Source organism: Nomascus leucogenys, chromosome 19 (assembly GCF_006542625.1).
Source record: "Nomascus leucogenys isolate Asia chromosome 19, Asia_NLE_v1, whole genome shotgun sequence".
NCBI classification, from domain to species: domain Eukaryota; kingdom Metazoa; phylum Chordata; class Mammalia; order Primates; family Hylobatidae; genus Nomascus; species Nomascus leucogenys.
Genome location: NC_044399.1, coordinates 75741145 through 75760280, shown reverse-complemented (window position 1 = coordinate 75760280; position 19136 = coordinate 75741145). Strand labels below are relative to the sequence as shown.

The window sequence follows — 19136 nt, the reverse complement described above, 5'->3', positions numbered from 1 at the left end:
CTGGAAACCCAATACTGAGGCTGGCCAAGGGGAGCGGCTCATTTGGTGTGAGATTCCCCAGAGCCCAAAGGTGCTTGCATTGGGATTCAGGAAAAACGCTTACTGGGGGCAGTGAGAGGGAAATTCCGAAAGAGAGCTGTTACAGACGTTACTTCTCAAGATGTAGCCTGAAGGAGTACTTGTTAAAATTTTAGATGGCTGCATCTCACTCCAGACTCCTGAATTAGAATTATGCCCTAAAGGGCGGGGCATGGTGGCTCACGCCTGTAATTCCAGCACTTCGGGAGGCCGAGGCAGGCGGATCATCTGAGGTCAGGGATTTGAGACCAGCCTGGTCAACATGGTGAAACTCCATCTCTACTAAAAATACACAAGTTAGCCAGGCGCCTGTAATCTCAGGTACTCGGGAGGCTGAGGCAGGAGAATTGCTTGAACCTGGGAGGTGAAGGTTGCAGTGAGCCGAGATCGTGCCACAGTACTCCAGCCTGGGCAACAGAGGGAGACTCCGTCTCAAGAAAAAAAGAAAAAAAGAATTATGCCCTAAAATTTGAAAACTGCCCTAGGGCTCAGATTGGGCCAGGGTTTGATGCCCCAGGAATCCCAGTGCACCAGTTCCCAATATTGCTAGGACATCTCCATTCTAGGGAGGAAAGGAGAATTTCAAGAGGTAAAATTAGGTACACTCAAGGTCACTGCTGCAGTGTAACCCCAGTACCGCTAGAGGGCAGGACACACACAGATTTGCAGACAGAAAAAGTAGTACCTGCTCAATCTAGGTAAACTGAGACCAGCACAAAGAACAGGTGGACCCAGCCAGCTCTCTTGGTACTAAGAAGCAAGCACTACCTTCTAACCATCAAAACATATCCTCTGATTTCAGGTATTTATATCAAAGTTGGGGCTGGGCACTGTGGCTCACGACTGTAATCCCAGCTCTACTAAAAATATAAAACTTAGTTGGGCGTGGTGGCAGGCACCTATAATCCCAGCTACTTGGGAGGCTGAGGCAGGAGAATCACTTGAACCCGGGAGGTGGAGGTTGCAGTGAGCTGAGATCATGCCACTGCACTGTGCTCTGTTGGCCAGGCTGGAGTGCAATGGTGCAATCTCAGCTCAAAGAGAAAGAAAACTAGGCCGGATAGCCTTAACCTCCGCCTCCCAGGTTCAAGCAGCTCTCCTGACTCAGACTCCCGAGTAGCTGGGATTACAGGCCTGGCTAATTTTTGTATTTTTGTAGAGATGGGGTTTCACCATGTTGTCCAGGCTGGTCTTGAGCTCCTAACCTCAGGTGATCTGCCCACCTCAGACTCCCAAAGTGCTGGGATTACAGACATGAGCCATCACGCCCAGCTGAGAACACTGGTTTTAGAATCAGACAGGCTTGGATGTGAGTCCTGCCTCTATTGCTTCTTAGCTTCTTACATGACCTTGAGCAAGTTACCTAAGGTAGTCAGCTTCCTTATCCTAAAACGGGCATAAAAATATCTTCTTAAGGCCGGGCGCGGTGGCTCACGCCTGTAATCCCAACACTTTGGGAGGCCAAGGCGCGTGGATCACGAGGTCAGGAGATCAAGACCATCCTGGCTAACATAGTGAAACCCTGTCTCTACTAAAAATGCAAAAAAAATTAGCTGGGCCTGGTGGCGAGCACCTGTAGTCGCAGCTACTCGGGAGGCTGAGGCAGGAGAATGGCGTGAACCTGGAAGGCGGAGCTTGCAGTGAGCCGAGATTGTGCCACTGCACTCCAGCCTGGGTGACAGAGCGAGACTCTCGCTCAAAAAATATATATATTCTTAAGCTGGGCACAATGGCTCACACCTGTAATCCCAGCACTTTGGGAGGCCGAGGCAGGCGGATCACCTGAGGTCGGGAGTTTGAGACCAGCCTGACCAACATGGAGAAACCCCGTCTCTACTAAAAAAAATACAAAAAAATTAGCTGGGTATGGTGGCGGGCACCTGTAATCCCAGCTACTCAGGAGGCTGAGGCAGGAGAATCACTTGAACCTGGGAGGCAGAGGTTGTGGTGAGCCAAAATGGCGCCATTGCACTCCAGCCTGGGCAACAAGAGCGAAACTTTGTCTCAAAAAAAAAAAAATTAGCTGGGCATGGTGACACTGCCTGTAGTCCCAACTACTTGGGAGGCTGAGGTGGGAGGATCACCTGAGCCTGGGGAGGTCGAGGCTGCAGTCAACTGTGATCAAATCACTGCACTGCAGCCTGGGTGACAGAGTAAGACCCTGTGTCAAAAAAATAATAAAAAATCGCCCGGGCACTGTGGCTCACACCTGTAATCCCAGCACTTTGAGAGGCCGAGACGGGCAGATTGCTTGAGCCCAGGAGCTCAAGACCAGCCTGGGAAACATGGCAAAACCCGGTTACTACAAAAATACAAAAAATTAGTTGGATGTGGTGGCGGCACATTCCTGTAGTCCCAGCTACTCAGGAGGCTGAGGTGGGAAGTTCACCTGAGCCTGGAAGGTCGAGGCTGCAGGGAGCCAAGATCACACTACTGCACTCTAGCCTGGGCAACAGAGTGAGACTCTGTTTTAAAAAAAAAAAAAAAAAATCAGGCCAGGCACGGTGGCTCATGCCTGTAATCCCAGCACTTTGGGAGGCCGAGGCGGGCGGATCACCTGAGGTCGGGAGTTCGAGACCAGCCTGACCAACATGGAGAAACCCCGTCTCTACTAAAATACAAAAATTAGCCGGGCATGGTGGCACATGCCTGTAATCCCAGCTACTAGGGAGGCTGAGGCAGGAGAATTGCTTGAATTCGGGAGATGGAGGTTGCGGTGAGCCAAGATCACGCCATTGCACTCCAGCCTGGGCAACAAGAGCGAAACTCTGTCTTAAAAAAAAAAAAAAAATCTTCTTAAAAGGGGGTGGCGAGGATTACACAAAACAGGGTATGCAAAATGCTTAACAGATGACTAGCTCTTGGTAATGCTCCATACATGTTAGTTGTAAGTTATTACTGCCCAGGGTCATATGACCAAGCACATGAGAGGCTCCAGCTACCCTTCAAGGAAGAGGAGACAGATGAAATCAGATCATGGCTGAGATATTCCTGTTTTCTCTCTTTTTTTTTGAGATGGAGTCTCACTCTGTCGCCCAGGCTGGAGTGCGTTGGCGCTATCTTGGCTCACTGCAACCTCTGCTTCCTGGGTTCAAGCGATTCTCCTGCCTCAGCCTCCCAAGTAGCTGGAGTTACAGGCGCCCGCCACCCACCCGGCTAATTTTTGTATTTTTAGTAGAGACGGGTTTCTCCATGTTGGCCAGCCTGGTCTCGATCTCCTGACCTCAGGCGATAGGCCCACCTCGGCCTCCCAAAGTGCTGGGATTACAGGCATGAGCCACTGGACCCGGCCAGTTTTTTTTTTAAAAAAGCCGTGAGAGGGCTGTCAGGAGGGAGTGCTCCTGGGCGGAAAGAAGTCTGGCACCAGTTTCTAAGTCTCCATTCCGCCAGGCGGACAAGCCTCTCTGGGGGTTCTTGGTTATCACTTGTAAAATATAAACAGTAATAACTGTCCTCCCTACCTCAGAGTGTGTTGTGAGGGCCAAATGGAATGTGACTGTTGAAGTACTTAGGAAAATTAAAAAGCTGCTTCCTATGGAAGGCGGCATGGAGGCGCCGGGGGGATTCCATGTCACAAGTCCCAGTTCTGGCCGGGCGCGGTGGCTCACGCCTGTCATCCCAGCACCTTGGGAGGCCGAGACGGGTGGATCACAAGGCCAGGAGTTCGAGATCAGCCTGGCCAACAAGGAGAAACCACGTCTCTACTAAAAAAATACAAAAATTAGCCGGGCGTGGTGGCGCGCGCCTGACGTCCCAGCTACTCCGGAGGCCAAGGCAGGAGAATCGCTTGAACCCGGGAGGCGGAGGTTGCGGTGAGCCGAGATCGCGCCACTGCACTCCAGCCTGGGCGACAGAGCAAGCCTCCGTCCCAAAAATAGACACAACAGAAGTCCCAGTTCTGCCCCTGGTTGTGCGGCCGGCACTTAACTTAGAGGCTGGCGTCTCTGGGAACAGCCTCCCGGACCCGCGCGCTGGTGCGTGCTGGAGGGAGCAGGGAGGGCTGGGGAGGTCGGCATCGCCCTCAGCCGGGCCCGGCTGGAGCTGGCTGGAGACCCTTCCAGCCCCGGGAGGAGGCGGAGCCCGGACCGAGCCAGAGCGGAGCAGCCGGAGGGAGGGCGGGGAGGCCGCCGGGCAGGAAGCGGGGTCCCGCCCGGGCCTCTGGAGCCACGTGCGCTTGTTTCCGTGCTGGGGCGATCACGTGACCCGCGTCAGCTGACCCGTCTCGGGGGAGCCCAGTGCTCGCGCCCTGCAGCCTCTGCCCCGCCGCGCCCGGAGCGCAGGACCCGCGGAGGGGTAAGCGCGTCCCCCGCCCGCCGCTCCGCCGCCGCCGGCTTCCTGCGGCCACCTCCGCCCCAGCCCCTGTCCCGAGCCCCTCCCAGCCCTGCAGGCCTGGCACCCCGGAAGCCGTCGCCAGCAGGGCCGTGGCTGGGCTCAGCCCCGCTCTGCCCCCGGGCGGCCTGGAGGAGATGGCCCAGGGCAGCGGGGGGCGGGAAGGCGCTCTCAGAGCCCCGGCCGGGGGCTGGCACCCCCGCCCAAGCCCAGACATGCAGGAGCTGCTCCGGAGCGTGGAGACAGACCTGAGCATCGATCCCAGGCAGCTGGCTCCGGCCCCGGGGGGCACCCACGTGGTGGCCCTAGTGCCTGTGCGCTGGCTGGCCAGCCTCCGCGATCGCCGGCTGCCCCTGGGACCCTGTCCCCGCGCAGAGGGCCTGGGAGAAGCGGAAGTCAGGACTCTCCTGCAGCGCTCTGTGCAAAGGCTGCCTGCCGGCTGGACGCGCGTGGAGGTGCATGGGCTGCGGAAGCGGAGACTGTCCTACCCTCTGGGCGGGGGCCTGCCCTTTGAGGACTGCTCCTGCGGCCCTGAGACCCTCACTCGCTTCATGCAGGAGGTTGCCGCCCAGAATTATCGCAACCTGTGGCGCCATGCATACCACACTTACGGCCAGCCGTACAGTCACAGCCCTGCCCCCTCAGCTGTCCCTGCCTTGGACTCAGTACGGCAGGCTCTGCAGAGGGTCTACGGTTGCTCCTTCCTGCCAGTGGGTGAAACTACCCAATGCCCATCGTATGCCAGAGAAGGCCCCTGTCCCCCTCGGGGCAGCCCTGCTTGCCCTAGTCTTTTACGGGCCGAGGCCTTGCTGGAGTCGTCGGAGATGCTGTATGTGGTGCACCCTTACGTGCAGTTCTCCCTACATGACGTGGTCACCTTCAGCCCTGCCAAGCTGACTAACAGCCAGGCCAAGGTGCTGTTCATTCTCTTCCGCGTGCTGAGGGCTATGGACGCCTGTCACCGCCAGGGGCTGGCGTGTGGGGCCCTGTCTTTGCATCACATCGCGGTGGATGAGAAGCTTTGCAGCGAGCTGCGACTGGACCTGAGTGCTTATGAGAGGCCCGAGGAGGACGAGAATGAGGAGGCCCCTGTGGCAAGGGATGAGGCGGGCATTACGTCTCAAGAGGAGCAGGGAGGGCAACCTGGGCAACCCACTGGCCAGGAGGAACTTCGGAGCCTCGTGCTAGATTGGGTCCACGGCCGCATCAGCAACTTCCACTACCTCATGCAGCTGAATCGGTTGGCAGGTCGGCGGCAGGGGGACCCCAACTACCACCCCGTGCTGCCCTGGGTGGTGGACTTCACCACGCCCCACGGGCGCTTCCGAGACCTGCGCAAGTCCAAGTTCCGCCTCAACAAGGGGGATAAGCAACTGGACTTCACGTACGAGATGACGCGGCAGGCGTTCGTAGCAGGCGGGGCGGGCGGCGGGGAACCCCCTCACGTTCCCCATCACATCTCAGACGTGCTCTCCGACATCACGTACTACGTGTACAAGGCTCGGCGCACGCCTCGCTCGGTGCTCTGCGGACACGTGCGCGCGCAGTGGGAGCCCCATGAGTATCCGGCCAGCATGGAGCGGATGCAGAACTGGACCCCGGATGAGTGCATTCCGGAATTCTACACCGATCCCTCTATCTTCCGCTCCATCCACCCCGACATGCCTGACCTGGATGTGCCAGCCTGGTGCAGCTCCAGCCAGGAGTTCGTGGCTGCCCACCGAGCCCTGCTGGAGAGCCGCGAGGTGTCTCGGGACCTGCACCATTGGATCGACCTCACGTTTGGCTATAAACTCCAGGGCAAGGAGGCTGTCAAGGAAAAGAATGTGTGTCTGCACCTGGTGGACGCCCACACTCACCTGGCCAGCTACGGGGTGGTGCAGCTCTTCGATCAGCCACACCCCCAGCGCCTGGCTGGGGCTCCTGCCCTTGCCCCCGAGCCTCCGCTCATCCCCAGGCTGTTGGTCCAGACCATCCAGGAGACCACAGGCCGGGAGGACTTCACAGAAAACCCGGGACAGCTTCCAAATGGAGTGGGCCGGCCAGTTTTAGAGGCCACTCCCTGTGAGGCTAGCTGGACCAGAGACAGGCCGGTGGCAGGAGAAGACGACTTGGAACAGGCCACAGAAGCTCTGGATTCCATTTCCCTTGCTGGGAAAGCAGGTGACCAGCTGGGCTCCTCCAGTCAAGCGTCCCCTGGCTTTCTCTCTTTCTCAGTGGCCTCAGCCTCCCGTCCAGGCCGCAGGAATAAAGCTGCTGGGGCAGACCCTGGGGAGGGCGAGGAGGGGAGGATTCTTCTTCCCGAGGGCTTCAATCCCGTGCAGGCCCTGGAGGAGCTGGAGAAAACGGGCAACTTCTTGGCCAAAGGCCTGGGGGGCCTGTTGGAGGTGCCTGAGCAGCCCCAGGTCCAGCCGGCTGTGCCACTGCAGTGCCTCCTCCACAGGGACATGCAGGCGCTGGGTGTCCTGTTGGCGGAGATGGTGTTTGCCACCAGGGTGCGGACGCTGCAGCCCAATGCACCTTTGTGGGTACGCTTCCAGGCTGTCCGAGGGCTCTGCACACGCCACCCCAAGGAGGTCCCTGTGTCTTTGCAGCCCGTGCTGGACACACTCCTGCAGCTGAGTGGCCCCGAAGTCCCCATGGGAGCAGAGAGGGGCAAGCTGGACCAACTGTTTGAGTATAGGCCTGTCTCCCAGGGCCTGCCCCCACCCTGCCCAAGCCAGCTTCTCAGCCCCTTCAGCTCCGTGGTTCCCTTCCCGCCCTACTTCCCCGCACTGCACAGATTCATCCTCCTGTACCAGGCAAGGCGCGTGGAGGACGAGGCCCAGGGGCGCGAGCTGGTGTTTGCTCTGTGGCAGCAGCTGGGCGCGGTGCTGAAGGACATCACCCCTGAGGGCCTGGAGATCCTGCTGCCCTTCGTGCTCTCACTCATGTCCGAGGAGCACACGGCTGTGTACACGGCCTGGTATCTGTTTGAACCTGTTGCCAAGGCACTGGGCCCCAAAAATGCCAACAAGTACCTCCTGAAGCCGCTCATTGGCGCCTACGAGAGCCCCTGCCAGCTACACGGCCGCTTCTACCTGTACACGGACTGCTTCGTGGCCCAGCTGATGGTGCGGCTGGGCCTGCAGGCATTTCTCACTCACCTGCTGCCCCATGTCCTGCAGGTGCTGGCGGGCGCAGAGGCCTCCCAGGAGGAGAGCAAGGACCTGGCAGGGGCTGCCGAGGAGGAGGAGAGTGGGCTGCCCGGGGCCGGGCCTGGCTCTTGTGCTTTTGGGGAGGAGATTCCCATGGATGGGGAGCCTCCTGCCTCCTCGGGCCTGGGGCTCCCAGACTACACGTCCGGCGTCAGCTTCCACGACCAGGCTGACCTCCCTGAGACAGAAGACTTCCAAGCCGGGCTCTATGTGACTGAGTCTCCCCAGCCCCAGGAGGCTGAGGCTGTGAGCCTGGGCCGGCTGAGTGACAAGAGCAGCACCAGTGAGACCTCCCTGGGTGAGGAGCGGGCTCCAGACGAGGGGGGCGCCCCTGTGGACAAGAGCAGCCTTCGATCAGGCGACAGCAGCCAGGACTTGAAGCAAAGCGAGGGCTCCGAGGAGGAGGAGGAGGAGGAGGACAGCTGCGTGGTGCTGGAGGAGGAGGAGGGGGAGCAGGAGGAGGTCACCGGGGCATCTGAGCTCACTCTGTCTGACACGGTGATGTCCATGGAGACGGTTGTGGCTGGCAGCAGTGGGGGAGATGGGGAAGAAGAGGAGGAGCCACTGCCTGAGCAGTCAGAAGGCAAAGAACAGAAGATCCTCCTTGGTAAGTTCCCAGGTCTGGGAGGTGTTGGTCAAAAACACCTCCTGCTAGCCCGGCGCGGTGGTTCACGCCTGTAATGCCAGCACTTTGGGAGGCCAAGGCGGGCGGCTCACGAGGTCAGGAGATCGAGACCGTCCTGGGTAACATGGTGAAACCCCGTCTCTACTAAAAATACAAAAACATAGCCGGGCGTGGTGGCAGGTGCCTGTAGTCCCAGCTATTCGGGAGGCTGAGGCAGGAGAATGGCGTGAACCTGGGAGGCGGAGTTTGCAGTGAGCCAAGATCGCACCACTGCACTCCAGCCTGGGCGACAGAGCGAGACTCTGTCTCAAAAAAAAAAAAAAAACCACCTCCTGCTTCTCCCTGCACACTGGCAGAGCACCTACTCTGGGCCAAGCAGTGGATCGAGGCAGGGCCACCTGCAACACAAATGTAGGCCTGCTTTCACAGAGCTCACGCCCAGCAGACGAGATGCCGCAGTGTAGACAGTCTTAAGCAAGTGTATTACGTTAGTGCGATAAAGAACATGGCTGCATTCCTAGGAGAGAGTGGAACATGGAGCTTTTTGGCTGGGCGCCGTGGCTCATGCCTCTAATCCCAGCACTTTGGGAGGCCGAGGCAGGAGGATCACTTGAGGTTAGGAGTTCAAGACCAGCCTGGCCAGCATGGTGAAACCCCGTCTCTACTAAAAATACAAAAATTAGCCAGGCGTGGTGGCGAGCACCTGTAATCCCAGCTATTCGGGAGGCTGAGGCAGGAGAATTACTTGAACCCAAGAGGCGGAGGTTGCAGTGAGCTGAGATCACACCACTGCACTGCAGCCTGGGCAACAGAGTGGGACTCCGTCTCAAAAAAGAAAAAAAAAAAGGTGCTTTTACATCTAGTTTTCAAGGGTCAGAGCAGGCTTCCTTAAAAGCAGAGACAGTTGAGGTTCAAGTAGGAGTAGGAAGAAGGTAGACAAAAATGGGCAAAAAGAAAGTCTGAAGGCTGAGGGAACAGCGTGTGTGAGGCTCTGAGGCTGTCATGTTCCATTAAAGAAGAGAAGCAGGGGGCTGGACACGGTGGCTCACGCCTGTAATCCCAGCACTTTGGGAGGCTGAGGCGGATGGATCACAAGTTCAGGAGATTGAGACCATCCTGGCCAATATGGTGAAACCCCATCTCTACTAAAAATACAAAAAATTAGCCGGGCATGGTGGCGGGCGCCTGTAATCCTAGCTATTTGGGAGGCTGAGGCAGGAGTATTGCTTGAACCTGGAGGCTCAAGGAGGAGAGTCAGGGCGGTGGAAGGTGGAGGTTGCAGTGAGCTGAGATTGTGCCACTGCACTCCAGCCTGGGTGACAGAGCGAGACTCTGTCTCAAAAAAAAAAAAAAAGAAGAGAAGCAGGAAAGGCCATTATGGCGAGACCGAGGGAGTGGAGGGAAGAGAGGCCAGAGGGAAGGTGGCCGGGGCTGCGTCAGGCCTCGTTAAGGAGCTTTAGAAGCCCCACAGGCAGGCTAACTTCCTATAGGTCGTGCCTGGGGAGAGGAGCCTGGAGCAGCCACAGTCCCCCAGGCCAGGGCCTGGGCACCTCTGCCACTGTTACGTGGAGGGGGGTGGTGTGGGACAGCCGGCCTGGGCTGGGCTCTTGGCAAAGCTGCAGCCGGAGGTGGTTGAGTCTGGTGCCGTGGGGTGGGGTGGGGTGGGAGGGGTGATGAGCCCCTGTTATCTGAGGAGCTCAGGGCCTGCTCCCACCCCGCAGATACAGCCTGCAAGATGGTCCGCTGGCTGTCTGCCAAGCTCGGCCCCACAGTGGCCTCTCGCCACGTGGCCCGGAACCTGCTCCGTCTGCTGACGTCTTGTTATGTTGGTAAGGAGGCCTGCGGTCAGTGCTGGAGATGAGGCTTTCTCCCAGGCCCTCTGCCTAGCTTCAGCCCTCTCCAGCGGGGATCCTTCCCACCCCTCCCTCAAACCACCCCCCGGCCAGGTGCTGGGTCCCAGTCTGTAAGTGCCAGCCTTGGGTAGTGCCGGGCTGGGCCCCCGGCTAGAGTGAGCTCAAGCAGCCAGCACAGCCCTGCAGGGCCAGGCTCCCCCAAGCCCTCCACTGGCGACTCAGGGCTGCTGGCCCTTCCATGGCAGGACCCACTCGGCAGCAGTTCACGGTGAGCAGTGGCGAGAGCCCTCCGCTGAGCGCCGGCAACATCTACCAGAAGAGGCCGGTCCTGGGTGACATCGTGTCAGGGCCCGTGCTCGGCTGCCTCCTCCACATCGCCCGCCTCTATGGGGAGCCTGTCCTCACCTACCAGTACCTGCCCTACATCAGCTACCTGGTCAGTCGCTGGTTTGGCAGGCCCGGGGCTGGGAAGGCTGAGGACCTGAGGGCCGGCCCGGGGTCAATGGGTGCCAGGGGGTCTGTGGGGCTGCCCGGCCCTCATCTGCTCGGTGGCTCTAGGTGGCCCCAGGGAGTGCCTCAGGCCCCAGCCGACTGAACAGCCGTAAGGAGGCGGGGCTGCTGGCCGCAGTGACGCTGACTCAGAAGATCATCGTGTACCTCTCAGACACCACACTCATGGACATCCTGCCCCGGATCAGCCACGAGGTCCTGCTGCCCGTGCTCAGCTTCCTCACCTCCCTCACCACGGGGTAGGCCTCTGCCCCAGCTGATATAGGGGGACCAGCCCAGCGGAGGGGCTGCCCAGGAGGGGCTGGGAAACTCAGGCGAGAGGATGTAACACTGGGTTGGGTGTCAAGGGTCCTGGTTTTGATCCCGGCTGTGTGACCCTGAGCAAGCCACACCCTTTTCCTGTGCCTCAGTTTCCTCATCTGGTTTGGACCAGTTGGTCTTGGAGCTCCTTTCATTTAAAGCTTTTGATATGTCTGGGCGAGGTGGCTCATGCCTGTAATCCCAGCACTTTGAGAGGCTGAGGCGGGAAGATTGCTTGAGCCCAGGAGTTCAAGACCAGACTGGGCAACAAAATGAGACCTCCTCTCTAAAAATACATGTAAAGGCCAGGCGTGGTGTCTCACCCCTGTAATCCCAGCACTTTGGGAGGCCGAGGCGGGTGGATCACGAGGTCAGGAGTTTGAGACCCGCCTGGCCAACATGGTGAAACCCTGACTCTACTAAAAATACAAAATACTCGCTGGGCATGGCAGCAGGTGCCTGTAATCCCAGGTACTCGGGAGGCTGAAGCGGGAGAATTGCTTGAACCCTGGAGGCGGAGGTTGCAGTGAGCTGAGATCACGCTATTGTACTGCAGCCCAGGTGACAGTGCAAGACTCTGTCTCAAAAAAAAAAAGTATATATATATATATATATATATGCTGGGTGCTGTGGCTCATGCCTGTAATCCCAGCACTTTGGGAGGCCAAGGTGGGTGGATCACTTGAGGTCAGGAGTTTGAGACCAGCCTGGCCAATATGGCAAAACCCCGTCTCTACTAAAAATACAAAAAAAATTAGCAGGGTGTGGTGGCTCATGCCTGTATTCCCAGCTACTCGGGAGACTGAAGCAGGAGAATCACTTGAACCCAGGAAGCGGAGGTTGCAGTGAGCCGAGATCGCACCACTGCACTCCAGCCTGGGTGACAGAGCAAGACTCCATCTCAATAAAAATAAAAATAAATAAAGCTTTTGCTAGATTCTGGTCACGTCCTGCAGAACGGGGGGCTGGAGCTCATGAGCTCTGTTTCCAGGTTCCCAAGTGGGGCTCAGGCCCGGACCATCCTGTGTGTGAAAACCATCAGCCTCATCGCCCTCATCTGCCTGCGCATCGGACAGGAGATGGTCCAGCAGCACCTGAGCGAGCCCGTGGCCACCTTCTTCCAGGTCTTCTCTCAGCTGCATGAGCTTCGGCAACAGGTGGGCAGATCTGCTGGGCCAGGGCGGGCTGGGGCGGGGGCTGTGGACCTGGCTGACCGCCTGGGCGTCTTGCTCATAGGATCTGAAGCTGGACCCCGCGGGCCGCGGCGAGGGCCAGGGTGGGCCGGGGCGGGAGCTGTGGACCTGCTGACCCCCTGGGCGTCTTGCTCACAGGATCTGAAGCTGGACCCCGCGGGCCGCGGCGAGGGCCAGCTGCCACAGGTGGTCTTCTCTGATGGGCAGCAGCGGCCCGTGGACCCCGCCCTGCTGGACGAGCTGCAGAAGGTGTTCACCCTGGAGATGGCGTACACAATCTACGTGCCCTTCTCCTGCCTGTTGGGTACTGCCCTGTGACGTTCCCCATCACAGCCTTCGTGGCTGTCTCCTCCCTTGGGAGGCCCCATTCTCTGCCCCTTCCCCCAGAGTCAGCAGTGGGTTCTAAGCAGTTTTTTTGGGTGAGAGCAAAGGGATTTGGCCTCAAACCCCTACCCCTAAGGTGACATACAAACAGGGACTGAGCAGTAGCCAGCAAGAGAGGCCCAGAAGCTGGCCTGTAGCATCCCTGGGGAAGGCAGGAGAGTCAGGGCGCTGGACTGGCGGTCTGCAGGAGCTGGCGAGAGGGAAGGAGTGGCCTCCTGTTGACGAAGCTTCCCCTCTGGGCCCTGCACGGTGCTGTGCTGATCGTTTCAGCGTGTCGTCTCCCTGGAGAGGACAAACAGCCCTGTGGTTACAGGTGTTATCATCCCACCACTGAAATCTAAGCTTTGGGAGACCAGGGCACCACCTGTGTTGTTCCGTATTCTATTCCTAGTGCCCAGCACGGCACAGCACATATAGAAGACGCTCATGTGCACATCACAACGGAATGAATCCACATTTCAGCAGGGAGGAAACTGAGGCTCAGAGACAGAGTTACTTGCCCAGAGTTGCAGAGCCAGTTCCTGCCCCATCTTCTGTGGCTCCCGAGTCCTTGGATGGGTGATAGCAGCCGCATGCCATCTTCCCTGTCTCAGGACCTCTCCCACTCCCATCCAGGTGACATCATCCGGAAAATCATCCCCAACCACGAGCTGGTTGGGGAGCTGGCGGGGCTGTACTTGGAGAGCATCAGCCCGAGCAGTCGCAACCCTGCCAGCGTGGAGCCCACCGTGCCCAGCACCGGCCCCGAGTGGGACCCCCAGGGTGGGGGCTGCCCTCAGGATGATGGCCACTCAGGGACCTTTGGGAGCGTCCTGGTGGGGAATCGCATTCAGATCCCCATTGACTCTCGGCCTGAGAACCCCGGACCGCTGGGCCCCATCTCGGGGGTGGGTGGCGGGGGCCCGGGCAGCCGGAACGAGGAGAACGCCCTGAAGCAGGAGCTGCCGCGGAGCGCCCACGGGCTGAGCGGAAACTGGCTGGCATACTGGCAGTATGAGATCGGAGTGAGCCAGCAGGATGCCCACTTTCACTTCCACCAGATCCGCCTGCAGAGCTTCCCGGGCCACTCGGGGGCCGTCAAGTGTGTGGCACCCCTGAGCAGCGAGGAGTTCTTCCTGAGCGGCAGCAAGGATCGTACCGTGCGCCTCTGGCCGCTGTACAACTGCGGCGACGGGACCAGCGAGACGGCCCCACGCCTTGTCTACACCCAGCACCGCAAGAGCGTCTTCTTCGTGGGCCAGCTCGAGGCCCCGCAGCACGTGGTGAGCTGTGACGGGGCCGTGCACGTCTGGGACCCCTTCACAGGTGAGCGGGCCCAGGTGAGGCCTGTTCTCTTCCTGCTCCCGTGCCCCGCCAGGCCTCCCGGAAGGGGGTCCGAGGGTGGGGCTGTAATGCTGAGAAGTCTGGGGAGACCCGGCGAGGCCGCCTAGGGGAGTAGTTAGGGCTCGGAATCTGTTAGACGTGAGTCTGAGTTGGCTCCACCGGCTCACTTGCTGGGTGACCTTGAGCAAGTTCCTGCTGCTGGAAGCATCTGTTTTCCCATCTATAAACTGAGAATCAGAAAAACTGGCTTAGAAGATAACACACGGCCGGGCGCGGTGCCTCACGCCTGTAATCCCTGCACTTTGGGAGGCCGAGGAGGGCGGATCATGAGGTCAGGAGATCGAGACCATCCTGGCTAACACGGTGAAACCCCGTCTCTACTAAAAATACAAAAATTAGCCGGGCGTGGTGGCGGGCGCCTGTAGTCCCAGCTACACAGGAGGCTGAGGCAGGAGACTCTCTCAAACTCAGGTGGCAGAGGTTGCCGTGAGCTGAGATCGTGCCACTGCACTCCAGCCCGGGCAACAGAGCGAGACTCTGTCTCAAAAAAAAAAAAAAAAGAAGATAACACATGTAGGGTTTTGGCTTCATGTGTAGCAGATATTTGGCCAGTGGTTGCTTGTTTTTTGGCATCACCATAGGGAGAAATATGGTTAAAAGGGGGAAAGGGATGGTGTCAGGGAAGACAGGGAGGTGGCATTGGGTCAGCAGTGCTGTGCAGAGAGAGAAGGTTGCTTTGGGGATCGGAGCCTGGCCGGGCCATGGAAGCAGGAAGGTGGGAGAGTCAAGAAGCATCTTTAGGCCGGATGCAGTGGCTCATGCCTGTAATCTCAGCACTTTGGGAGGCCAGGAGTTAGACACTAGACTGGCCGACATGGCAAAACCCCGTCTCTACTAAAAATACAAAAAAAGGCCAGGCGTGGTGGCTCACGCCTGTAATCCCAGCACTTTGGGAGGCTGAGGCGGGCGGATCACAAGGTCAGGAGATCGAGACCATCCTGGCTAACATGGTGAAACCCCGTCTCTACTAAAAATACAAAAAATTAGCCGGGCGTGGTGGCGGGCGCCTGTAGTCCCAGCTATTCGGGAGGCTGAGGCAGGAGAATGGCGTGAACCCGGGAGGCAGAGGTTGCTGTGAGCTGAGATCGTGCCACTGCACTCCAGCCTGGCGACAGAGCAAGACTCTGTCTCAAAAAAATAAAAGTAAAAATAAAAATACAAAAAAACTAGCTAGGTGTGGTGGCAGACACCTGTAATCCCAGCTACTCAGGAGGCTGAGGCAGGAGAATCGCTTGAACCTGGGAGGCAGAGGTTGTAGTGAGCCGAGATCACGCCACTGCACTCCAGCCTGTGCGACAGAGCAAGACTCCATCTCAAAAAAAAGAAACATCTTTAGCATTTTCTAAGGATCCTTGGGGGACGGGAGGCAGGTGTGCAGTGAGTTGGGGGATTAGAAGTTCCCAGGGCTCTTCCATCAGCTGCTGGGACCCCAGATCCACTGTGACTTTCCTTCCCAGGGAAGACCCTTCGCACAGTGGAGCCGCTGGACAGCCGGGTGCCCCTGACTGCGGTGGCTGTCATGCCTGCCCCCCACACCAGCATCACCATGGCCAGCTCTGACTCTACCCTGCGCTTTGTGGACTGCAGGAAGCCTGGTCTGCAGGTCAGGGGGGTCCAGTTCCCTGAGCACTCGCCTTGTTCTCTGGGGACCTGGCAGGGAGGAGAGACTCCCCAAAAACAGAAAGCCAGGATGTTGTTCTGGGGCCCTAGTTAGTTCCTCTTTGCTGCTAGATCACCCACAGCCGCACACCCTGTGGGGCAGGACTCTGGCCTGTGATGGGGGGGGGGTTCTGGGCTTTTCATGCCCCCCTGATGAGGGTCAGAGGCTCAGACCTTCCTGCCGTGTGGGCTTGGGTGGTGGGCAGGCCCTTGGGGAGCGTGGGATGGGAAGGTGGTGCCTCAGCTCAGCCGCCCTCTCCCTGCAGCACGAGTTCCGACTGGGCGGTGGGCTGAACCCTGGGCTTGTCCGTGCCCTGGCCGTCAGCCCCAGTGGCCGTAGCGTCGTGGCCGGCTTCTCCTCGGGCTTCATGGTGCTCCTGGACACCCGCACGGGCCTGGTTCTGCGAGGCTGGCCAGCCCACGAGGGGGACATTCTGCAGATCAAGGTGACGTGCCGGGTCCCCCTTCACTTGCTGCCCGGCCCCCGCCCCTGTCCAGCCATCACCCCTGCTTAGGGCCTGCCTGCCCGGGGACAGGCTCGAACTGGTCTGTCTTATATACCTGGTCCAGGACTAATGGGCAGGGAGGGTAGCCCTCTCGGGCCCGCTTGGGAGCCAGTCGCACTGGAGGGGCCTCCGCAGGAGGCAGGCCATGGGGGCGGGAGCCATGGGGCAGGGCTGACCCTGCTGCTCATGGAGATGTTCTAATGAGTAACCCTTGTCCATATTTGTCTTACTTGGAGGACCAGGGGTCAGGCCCTGTCCGTGACCCAGTTCAGGTTAAATAAAGCTCAGCTGGGAGGCTGTTTACTGCCCGTAGACCACTGAGCAGAGTCCATGGCCCTGCTGGGCTGCCCTGGTGGGGGCAGGAGCAGGCCTGGGCATGGGGATCCTGCCCCCCTCTCCTTCCCCTCCCCTTCCCTCCATTCCCAGTCACAGGCCTCAGGGAGCTGCTCAGGGAGGCCCAGGAGGGGAGGAACAGGGCTTCGTTTGGGAGGATTTCTGCAGGCAGGTGGGACTTTCCTCCCCAGCTTGGCTGGAGGCCAGGAGTCTCGCGTTGCCCTGCTGAGAGCAGGCTGTCGCTGGCTCCCTCCAGAGCCCCAGGGAACCCTCAGCTCAAGGTGCCCCCAAATTCTAACTTTCCAAGAAAGTGTCGGGAGGGCTCTGGGGTCAGCCTGGGTGTTAATCCCAGCTCTGCTGCTTACTGGCCCCGTGACCTTGGTGTGGTTACTTCACTTCTCTGAGCCTTGCTTTTCCTCTCTGTGAAATGGGGACAATGGCAGCATCCACCACATAGGGTTGTTACGAAGGTCAAGTCGTCACGTGCACGCCTGGCGCCATGCCTGTGTGTAGTTCTCAAGTTAGAGTGACTACTGGCTTACGGATGCTGAGTGTATTAAAATGAACCAATGTGAATATGGTGTGTGTGGGAGGGTGGCAGCCTGTCACCCACCCAGGACAGCCTGTCTCCCTGGAGAGAGACTGTGGAGGCAACTGGGAAGGCCTTGGGGCTCAAGGGTGTGCAGAAGGACCCAGGCCCCTGCTGAGGCTCTCCTCTCCCGGGACAGGCGGTGGAGGGCAGCGTCCTGGTCAGCTCCTCCTCTGACCATTCCTTGACCGTCTGGAAGGAGCTGGAGCAGAAGCCCACCCATCACTACAAGTCAGCATCCGACCCCATCCACACCTTTGACCTGTACGGCAGCGAGGTGGTCACCGGCACTGTGTCCAACAAGATTGGCGTCTGCTCCCTGCTCGAGCCACCCTCGCAGGCCACCACGAAGCTCAGCTCTGAGAACTTCCGTGGCACGCTCACCAGCCTGGCCTTGCTGCCCACTAAACGCCACCTCCTGCTGGGCTCAGACAACGGGGTTATCCGCCTCCTGGCATAGACCGAGGCAGGAGCTGGCCGGGCAGGGGTGGGAAGACGTCTGCAGGGGGGTGTCCGCTCACCCTGTTCCCCGAGCAGCAGCTCCCTCCAGGGAGGCCCTGGGTCCCACGCCCTGGGTGCCCACATGGCCTGCCAACTAGGGCCTCCAACTGGAGTGGGGGAGTCCTGGCCCCTGAATCACCAGGGCCACCAAGCCTGTCAGAGGGGTCTCATTCATGGCTTGGGGACACGCTGCTCCTAGCAAGCAGGAAGTAAGAGCAGGAGGAAGCGTTGCCACTTTCACTTCTTCCCAGCGCTGCCCTCTGGGTCCACATGAGGACAGGGAAGCTCGGGAAGGGGAAGGGAGCCTGGCCCTGCCCAGCCAGTCTCTAGCCCCTCAGCCCCCACTGGGCACTCTCTGCCCCATCCCTCTATGACAGGGAAGCTGGCCTGGTCCAGGAGTTAAGGGCCTGGGTCTAGGGTTTAAGTGGCCACCCATCCAGGCCCTGGCCAGTGTGGGACCAGGAGGGGAAGGAAGAAAGAAGCTAGCAGCAGGGGTGAGAAGGTGCACTTGGCCAGTGGTGCCTGCCAGGAGTGAGTCCCTGCGTTGCCTGCCCACCCCTAACCACAGTGTTTGTGCCTTGAGCTGAGGGGGCAGCCTCTGGGCCCTGAACCCCTGCTGGGGCTCCACGACCCCGAGCGAAGGGGTGAGAAGAATCATCTCTGCACCTTGGGTCTCTGCCAGAGGAAGACTGAAGCATCCCTGCGGCCTCACATTCTAGATGGAGATGAGGTCCAGGGGTTGGCCCCTGCTGCCTCCTCACAATTTGCAATAGGTGTAAATAGGACCAATAAATCCTTTGGAAGAGCCATGGGGCAAACTGAGGCTTGTCTTTTTTTTTTTTTTCAATAGAGATGGAGTCTGACTATGTTGCCCAAGCTGGTCTCCAGCTCCTGGGCTCAAGTGATCCTCCTGCCTCGGCCTCCCAAAGTGTTGGGATTACGGGTGTGAGCCACCACACCCGGCCTCAGGCTTATCTTGCTGGTGGTGTCAGGGTGGGGAAAGTTGAGACCCAGCAGTTTCCAGGACAGTGAGGGTGGGAAGCAGCCTGATGCGGGGAGTGAGGAGCAGGCGTGAGGGTGGGAAGCAGCCTGATGCAGGGAGTGAGGAGCAGGTGCGAGGGTGGGAAGGAGCCTGATGCGGGGAGTGAGGAGCAGGCGTGAGGGGGGAGCAGCCTGATGCGGGGTGAGGAGCAGGCGTGAGGGCGGGAGGCAGCCTGATGCGGGGAGTGAGGAGCAGGCGCGAGGGTGGGAGGCAGCCTGATGCGGGGAGTGAGGAGCAGGGGGGGGGGAGGCGCTGATGGGGGAGGGGAGGGCGGAGGGGGGAAGGAGCCTGATGCGGGGAATGAGGAGCAGGCGTGAGGGTGGGAAGCAGCCTGATGCGGGGAATGAGGAGCAGGTGTGAGGGTGGGAAGGAGCCTGATGCGGGGAGTGAGGAGCAGGCGTGAGGGTGGGAAGCAGCCTGATGCGGGGTGAGGAGCAGGTGGGGGGGGGGGGGGGGGGGGAGGGGGGGGGGGGGGGATGCGGGGAGTGAGGAGCAGGGTGAGGGTGGGAAGGAGCCTGATGCGGGGAGTGAGGAGCAGGCGTGAGGGTGGGAAGCAGCCTGATGTGGGGAGTGAGGAGAGGCGTGGGGTGGGAAGGCGCCTGATGCGGGATGAGGAGCAGGCGCGAGGGTGGGAAGGAGCCTGATGCGGGGAGT

At 59.4% G+C, this 19136-nt stretch overlaps 1 protein-coding gene across 5 annotated transcripts; it reads left to right on the top strand.

Annotated features, from left to right (window-relative positions):
• The first annotated feature begins 4297 nt into the window (after positions 1-4297).
• Positions 4298-18255, top strand: WDR81 (WD repeat domain 81). 5 transcript variants are annotated; one of them, XM_030799538.1, is made up of 11 exons: positions 6492-6570; positions 7575-8211; positions 9951-10058; positions 10328-10518; positions 10641-10831; positions 11884-12049; positions 12224-12389; positions 13085-13774; positions 15310-15455; positions 15778-15957; positions 17079-17620. In XM_030799538.1, the coding sequence occupies exons 2-11, from the start codon at positions 7698-7700 to the stop codon at positions 17397-17399; spliced, it is 2673 nt and encodes an 890-aa protein (XP_030655398.1). In that variant the 5' UTR covers positions 6492-6570; positions 7575-7697; the 3' UTR covers positions 17400-17620. The 5 variants fall into 5 exon arrangements, 4 of the variants coding, with proteins under 4 accessions (XP_030655397.1, XP_030655396.1, XP_030655395.1 ...); XM_030799535.1 differs by having other exon boundaries at positions 4545-8211; positions 17079-18255; XR_004026949.1 differs by lacking the exon at positions 17079-17620 and having other exon boundaries at positions 4298-8211; positions 12224-12334; positions 15778-15796.
• The last annotated feature ends 881 nt before the right edge of the window (positions 18256-19136 follow it).

Coding starts and splice junctions, on each gene's coding strand:
- WDR81 (XM_030799535.1), top strand. CDS start 4,545: ATGGCCCAGGGCAGCGGGGGGCGGGAAGGCGCTCTCAGAGCCCCGGCC. Junction 10,059..10,327: donor GCTGACGTCTTGTTATGTTG/GTAAGGAGGCCT, acceptor CTTCCATGGCAG/GACCCACTCGGCAGCAGTTC. Junction 15,958..17,078: donor GGGACATTCTGCAGATCAAG/GTGACGTGCCGG, acceptor CTCCCGGGACAG/GCGGTGGAGGGCAGCGTCCT.